The sequence below is a fragment of the Pteropus vampyrus genome, unplaced genomic scaffold (genome assembly GCF_000151845.1).
Source record: "Pteropus vampyrus isolate Shadow unplaced genomic scaffold, Pvam_2.0 Scaffold250, whole genome shotgun sequence".
Taxonomy (NCBI): Eukaryota; Metazoa; Chordata; class Mammalia; order Chiroptera; family Pteropodidae; genus Pteropus; species Pteropus vampyrus.
In genome coordinates, this window is record NW_011889031.1 from 566,216 (window position 1) to 573,440 (window position 7,225).

At 62.3% G+C, this 7,225-nt stretch overlaps 2 protein-coding genes across 5 annotated transcripts in view; both read right to left on the reverse strand.

Annotated features, from left to right (window-relative positions):
• Positions 1–2,060, reverse strand: part of LOC105301787 (carnitine O-palmitoyltransferase 1, brain isoform) — a 19,784-nt gene extending 17,724 nt beyond the window's left edge. The window contains exons 1-4 of the mRNA XM_023520166.1: positions 1,990–2,060; positions 1,583–1,778; positions 577–646; positions 9–70 (exon numbers count right to left, since the gene is read on the reverse strand). Coding sequence (XP_023375934.1) covers positions 9–70; positions 577–646; positions 1,583–1,778; positions 1,990–2,060 — 399 coding nt within the window. The remainder of the gene's footprint in view (positions 1–8; positions 71–576; positions 647–1,582; positions 1,779–1,989) is intronic.
• A 1,368-nt stretch (positions 2,061–3,428) lies between these two features.
• PRMT1 (protein arginine methyltransferase 1) overlaps positions 3,429–7,225 on the reverse strand; it is a 10,137-nt gene continuing 6,340 nt past the window's right edge. For all 4 annotated transcript variants that reach the window (XM_011374524.2, XM_011374523.2, XM_011374526.2 and 1 more), the window contains 5 exons: positions 6,530–6,617; positions 6,329–6,444; positions 5,352–5,502; positions 4,977–5,098; positions 3,429–3,736 (listed from right to left, as the gene is read on the reverse strand). In XM_011374524.2, coding sequence (XP_011372826.1) covers positions 3,653–3,736; positions 4,977–5,098; positions 5,352–5,502; positions 6,329–6,444; positions 6,530–6,617 — 561 coding nt within the window. In that variant the 3' untranslated portion in view covers positions 3,429–3,652. The remainder of the gene's footprint in view (positions 3,737–4,976; positions 5,099–5,351; positions 5,503–6,328; positions 6,445–6,529; positions 6,618–7,225) is intronic.

Here is a 7,225-nt window from a genome sequence, read left to right on the forward strand (position 1 = left end):
CCGCTTACCCTTCCTAAGCCCCTGAGGGATCTTGAAGATACCGCCCGAGACTCCGGTGTCGGGGGGACCTCTGTGAACACAGGCGGAAGGGATAACTCGAGTTAACCCCTTTTGCGGCTCTGCTGAGAACGTGGTGCGGGGACAGTGCCTCCCCGCAACATAGGACTTTCAAGATTCCGGGCGGTGGAGGCGGAAACCCTTCCAGGGTGAACTGAGAGATCTCGAGAAAAATATTAGCCCTAGACCCATTCGAAACGAACACCTGCCGGACGTTGTTCGTACTGTCCCCTCGATTTCCGCTTCCCATTCCAAGGCGGGGCTGAGGCGCGGGGGGGTTGTCTATAAATTCATCCGTTCCGGGGTGGCCCGGCGTCCCCTTCTCCTTCCCCGCACGCCTCAGGGCTGGGGGGGATGGGGGAGGGAGCACCCTACTGCGCATGTCTCGCAGCCAGGGATGCTGAGGCTGTGAGCCGAGGCAAGCGTCGAGGACAAGGGATGGAGAGGCTCGCACGCTCGACCCAAGACTCAGGCCCCCAGCCCCCGCAGGAACTCGGGCCCCTCCGGTCCGGTACTTACCACGCTGAGTCAGGAGTCCGCCGATCGAATCCTGGGAACCAAGCCGAAGCACACCTCCCGAACCCCCGATTTAGAGCGCTGGACCCGTCTCTCAGTGGCATATGTCCGATCCCAGAACGACGAGTCCACGACTTGGTCGACGGGCCTCCGGAGCTCCTGCTCGCCCCCCGACTATCCAATTTCTGTCTCGATTACCCCGATTTCTGGCTCGCGTGTGCCTCGCCGGGTATCCAAGTCCCTGGTTTTATCCCCGCCCCCTTCCAATCCGCGCGTTCTATCCCCGCCCCCTTCGAATCCCAGCGTCCAATCCCCTCCCTCCGTCCAATCCCTAGCCCAGTCTCTTTCTACTCCGCCTGATTCTCCACTGTTTGGCCTCCCGCGTTCTACGCAGCATCTCGCCTGCGAACCCCAGGTTCTTGGGCTCCCCACTCCGCTTTGTCTCTCAAGGAGCTCCCTCAGCTTGGAACTCACGGTCTACCTCTGGGTACACGTAAAATCACGCCCGTGGGGAATCACAGCCCTACCACCCAGGGAGGGAGAAGGGCTGTTTTGGGGTCCGGTCGGTACACCAAAACCACCCACAAAACGTGCAGCTGCAGCGCATTGGATTCAAGTTAGACACTCAGAGGGACTTCCGTGAGGGAAAAGGTTCAAGGATAAAGGAGAATGTGTTAGAGACTGGGCTCAGATTGGGAGGCTGAAATGGTCACGGAACCCTCCTTTTATTCGACTGCGGACGTTAATATCCTTTGCCCATGCTGGCCCCGGTGTGCCCCCCCGGAACCAGCCCAGTCACAGCCGGAGCTGTGGGGGCGGGGAGGAGGCGATCTCTGGGTGAGCCCACATGGAGTCAGGGAAAAAGAAACTTGCAGTCGTGGCCCTAATATACAGATGGGTGACTGAAGCCAGGGGAGGCCCAGAGACGTGCCAGATGTCACCTAGGGAGCTGGGCCCCGCTATGGCCTCCTTGCCGCAGGCCAGGGTCCCCGAGACGACGCAACAGTACTAGGGCCTCTTGTCGCCGCCGCCGGCGCCGGCGCCCATAGCTGTGGGGGTCCTGGGGCTCATGGCCAGCCTTCCCCGAGAGCTCCTTGGTGGAGGCGAAGCTGAGCCAGTAAACAATCTTTGGCAGGCGGCTCATCTGGCAGGTGCCCAGGGAACAGCGGCGCTGGCGGTGCTGGGGGACATAGTGCCCGAGCAGCCTGGGGGAGTGTGGGATACCGGGTTCGAAGGGAAGCCACTCAAGAAATGGGGCTCGGCGAGGTCAGGAGACCCAGATCTCTGAGCCCCGCGGGGTGGCTGGCGTGCTTGGATCTCATCCTCCCATTCTGTCGCAGCGGGAAACCCTGGCGCGAAAAGGGCACACGCCACTCGCGGCCTCGCCCTGTCCCTGCCGCCACCGACCTTTCTAACCTGCCCTCGGAGTCTGGGTGCCCCAAAACGTTGGAGGTCAGGAGCAACAGCAGGAGAGTGTGGGCAGTCATCGCGAGTTGGGTCGGGAAGATGCCCCAAACCCATCTGGTGCAGAGGCCTTCCCGCCGTGGGATAAGGCTCTCCCGGGGCCTGCCCTCACTTCCCAAGCGGGGAAAATGGGCTCGAGCCTGAGGCCACACCACGCCAGGGCAAGATCAGAACCCGGATGGGTTCCCACCTCTGGCGCTTCACCACGGATACCTACGTGCGTGCCGGTCACACCAGGATGGTTATAAGCCTCAGGGAGGCGTGACCCGCTGAGGGCGGAGGGAAGAGGGGCGGGGCAGCTGACAAGTGGTGGCTCAGCAGCGGGATTCCAAGAAAGGAGTGTGTGCGTGTGGTGGGGGGAAGCTCTGGGCTCCTGTGTAGCGACGACCTCACCAGTCACCCCAGTCAGGGACTAGCACAGAAGGTGGAGAGGCTCCAATCAAGGCCAGGGGACTTTCAGAGAGGGAACTGGGCAATGTGGGGCACGTGCAGACAAGAGCCACCACGGGATGGGGAGCAAAGGCAGTCTGAGTAGGGGCCCCAGCTTGGCCAGCACCGCCCCATCCTGGAGAAGCAGGTGCAGGCAAATGCGAGGTGCCTGCGAGCCTAGGGCTCCAGCTGTACTGCAGCAGGTGTAGCAAGGGCTATGGAGAGACATAGATGTGTTCAGTGACCCAGGTCGTGTGGAGTCTTGGGGGACCAGGGGCCCTGCAGACGAGGCTGTGGCAAAGGGCAGGTGTGTGCAGATGCCAGGCTTGCAGCAGAGGCTGGCCAGCCTCTGGGGAACTGTGAAGGTTAGCGGGCCTTGGTGTCCATCTCTGTGATGTAGGAAGGCCCCGCTGCTGAGATGGGATCCCCCCACCGATCCCTAGTCCCAGCTCCAAGACAGGCTAGGGGAGGAAGTGGGGGCATGTCCCCACAAGGACTTCTCCCCAGTGTAAACCCATGACTCGGTTTTCTCAGCTGCAGGGAGCAGGGTAGTAGTTACTGCCAATCAGCCCTGGCCTGGCCTTGGAGGGTCTGGGACAGGAAAACACAAGCAGAGAGGAACCACGTCTGTTGGGATGGGCAGTTTTCAGGGAAACAAGGGCCAAGCTCTGCTGGGAACCCACAGCCACCCTTCCCCCAGCCTGGCGGGCAGCTGGGGCAGAACCATGCCACGGGGACAACAGACAGAGAGCCGAGGGGACAGACCCCGAGAGACGGCTGAGAAGAGAGCCTGGGAGAGGCCTAAGGCGCGAGTTGACAACAGAGGTCTGTGGAGAGACTGCAAGAGGCTGGAAAAGGGAACGAGACCCAGTGGACACATGTGAGGACAGAGGCTCGCGGCCATCGGCATCCCAGCCCCTGTGCATGGGACCCCACCGACTTTCCCCCAGGAAGCTGAGCCGTCCCAGCTGAGGATTTATTGGCGTAAATGCAACCATATAAAAACATAAGTTATGAAAAACACAGTCACGATGTGCCCTCCCCCTCCCACCCCCCTTCCCAGACCCAGGCCCCTAAAACTCCCTTCTGAGGGAGAAAGGGGGAGCCCCGAAACCACCTAAGAACGCCACAGCCCCTGGGCCCGTGCAGGGCCGGCTCGGCTGGGGTGGGAGGACCCAGCGCCGCCTCAGCGCATCCGGTAGTCGGTGGAGCAGGACAGCTCGCACAGCTGGCCCTTGAAGTCCAGGTCGATGGTGAAGTCCAGGTCGCGCTGTGGGGAGAGGGTGGACGTGAGGGGGGACCAGCGACAGGGCTGGCAGAGACCCAGAAGTGTCCGAGTCAGGAGGAGGCAGAGGGCTGAAGCATGCCTGTGAGGGCTTGGGACACCATTGCCCCCCCCACCCCCCGCAGCTGTCTACACACTCCCCCCCGAGACCCAGTGGGTCCTGGTTTTAGCCCACGTCCAGGCTGGACACCCCACACCGGTAGTCCCAACCCCCGCATCTGCCCTGAACCCTACCTCCCAGTGACAGCTCACGTGACACTTGCAAACCCAGCCGGTCCCTTGAGGACACACCTCAGCTGCCCCACCTCTGGCCTCATGACATTTCCCGACCCGGGACCATTCCCATCAGAAGTTACTTCTTCCTTCTTTTTTAAGTAGGTAACCCCTTTCCCAAGCACACTTCGTCCTCCCGAAAAACTGGACAGCAAAACTCGATGGTCCCGCCCCACTGTCCCCCACTTTCTTCCCTCCCAAGCACACCAGGGCTCCCCACAGAGGCCAGAGGCTCCGGGAAGTCACCGATGACCCATCCTTGAAATTCGCCACAAGCTCCCACCTCCCTCCACAGCTGTCTTCGTAGTTTGGGGTTTATCAACCTCCGCAACATTGACATTTGGGGTGCACCCCTCTTCATTAGGGGCTATTCTTTGTCTTATGTACCCCCCACCCTCTACTCGCTAGATGCCGGTAGCACCCCATCTCCAGTTATTAACGACCAAAATGTCTCCAGTGGCTAATGTCCTCTAGGGGACAGCCAGCTTGTCCCTGGTTGAGAATCACAGCTTTAATGGGCTCTTATCTCCTTGATTTACAAAGTGGGAACAGCCTTGGGCCCCCCGTCTCCACCCAGGCTACCTGAGCACCATCAGCCTCATTAACACTGGCTCGATGGCCCAGACTCCCCTCCCCAGCCACTGGCTACGCTTGGGGCAGCTCTGTCCTGCCAGGTGCCCTGGAGGCGCGGCCTTTGTTCCCTTGCCTGGCTCCCCAGCCTGGGGTAGGAAGCCCAGTGGCTCTCCCTCTGGTCCCCACCCACCTGGCCCCACGCCAGAGTGTCCTGTGCTTAGAACAGGAGCGCCAGGAGGGCAACGGTTCAGCCTCATGGTGACTGGGTCCCCAGGGCCCCGCTTCCGGCAGGTGCTCAATGAAACTTCCACAGACAGACCCTGAGAGCCCCCGACAGGCACAGGTGCTCCCCACCCCACCCCCGCCGCCCGCGCCTCACGTTGTTCTTGGCGTTGGGCCGCATGCCGATGGTGCCGAAGATCTCCTCGCCCGTCTTCACCGTCAGGTAGTCCTCCATGTAGAACACAGTCTGCTTCCAGTGCGTGTACGGGGACTCGGGGCCTGGGGCGGAGGCGGCTCAGCAGGGCCAGACCCCCGTCTCCGGCTCCACCCCCGCCCCCCAACCCGGTCTCGCCCGCCCTCTGTCTGGCGCCCCGATGACGGCTTACTGTGGGCGGTCGACCTGCCCGTGAACCCCCACGCCCCCGGCCAGCCCGAGAGGAGGACCTGTCTAGGTTTCGTGGGTGGGAAACCGGATCCTCACGGTCCCCCGTGCGCCCCCTCACCCCGCCCCCGGCCCCGCCACCGAGCTCACTGGTGGAGAAGCCCGTCCTCTTGTGGCAGCGGGTGAACTCGATGTTGAAGTAGGCCACCAGCGCGTGCACGTAGTCGTTGCGCTTCACTTGCAGGCAGAAGGGGGAGGTGAAGGTCAGGTCCTCCACCTTCACGGTGTAGATGTCCACCTCCTGCGGGACAGGCCCCGTCCCGTGAGCCCGCTCGGCAACATCCAGCCCAGTATTCCACCCCGATGCCCGGGGGAAGGCAGATTGGACTCTCCATTCCCTCTCTCCTACATCCCAACCTCAAACCCACGGTGTACTCCTAGAATTACTACCCAGGGAGCCGCCCGGTCCCCCTCTCCACGGCCGCACCCTTCCCCAGGCCTCCACTGCCTCCCCACTGGGGGCTCCGAGCTTCCGCCCTCCCCCCACGCCCCGCCCCTTCCTTGACACACGGCCAAGGTGAAAATTCTAAAACAGCACCAGTCAGATCCTGTCTTGCCCCTGCTTAAAACCCTGACAGCTCCCGGAAGCACTCAGGACAAAAGCGGGGTTCTGACGCAGGCTGTGGAGGCTGGACTGGTCCCCGCCAAACTTCCTCTTCCACCGGCTTTTGCCCACCTCACGCATCGCAGCAAGATGTCACATATGGGACATGGGGGCAGAGGGCTTGCTCAGTAAATGCCAGTCATGGTATTCTTTGCTGGTGATAAACTCACTCCTGGTCTCACATTGGGTGTCCAGGGGAGTGAGCCCTGCCTGGGGGTCACAGCTGCCTTCAGTGTGCCCTCTGGGACGTGTGCCCCTGGGACATGGCCACCTCCTGGCTTGCAGAGCTTTTTAACGGGTGAAGTGGCTTCTCCCGGACTCCAGCATCACCTCTGGTTGACAGGTCGTGTTCCCAGGACCTCAAGCCAACACTCTGGGCCCCGATGTCTCGCATGACGGGCCCAGTGTTGACGCTTCTTTGGTTCGAACCCTGGGGGCCACCTGGCCACACGCAGCCCCTCACCTTTATGAGGCAGGCATTGGTGACCAGCTGCTTGGGATCCACCACGTCCACCAGGGGCTCCTTGATGGCCACATCTTTGATGCAAGACATGTCAAAGCCGTACACGTTCTCCCACCCTGGGGAGGGGCAGAGAGGCGGGTGAGCACGGGCTGGCCCTGGGCAGAGCCCGCCATGCCCCGCGCTCCCGGGGCGCCCGCTCACAGTGGATCTTGTAGTCTTTGTACTGCCGGTCCTCGATGGCCGTCACGTACAGCGTGGCTCGGTCTGGGAAAATGAGGCCATCGGGCGCCTGCGGAGGGGTAGGGCAAAGGCATGGAGGCGGGGGGCCTTGGAGATGCTGCCCCCGAACCTTCCCTGTTAGGTCTCCTTATCCACCCCCTCTGCCCCACCTGGGCTCCTGCACTGGCCGCCCCATCGGCTCCCCCACGCTCCACCCTGATCGCCACGGCTATGCCCATATGGCTGCCTGTCCTGAGAGGTAAGGCAAGGTCTCGCAAAGGTCCACGAGGCCCACGAAGACCTGCACAGGCCCCTCCAGGCCTCACCTCCAACTTTCTCTCCTGCGGACCTCCCAGACCCCCATTCCGCTCCAGCTCCCCCGCTGCCCAGCACGCAGTGGGCACACGCGTCCCAGGAGCTCGGCCGTGGCTGAAACCCTCAGCCCGAGATGCCCTTCCCCTCGGATCTCATGCGACTGCTTCCCATCCTTCATTCGGTTCTGTCACCTCCCCTGGGAGCTCTGCTCTGAGAACCTGGGACCAGGGCCCCCCAGTCCCTCCCTATCCCTTCACCCTGCTGTGATTTCCTCCCAGAGCTAACTTCCTCCCGACACTGCAGCATCTCCTCGTCGGCATCTAGCTCCCAAAGCCTGCTACACCCCGCCTTGGCTGCGGGCCT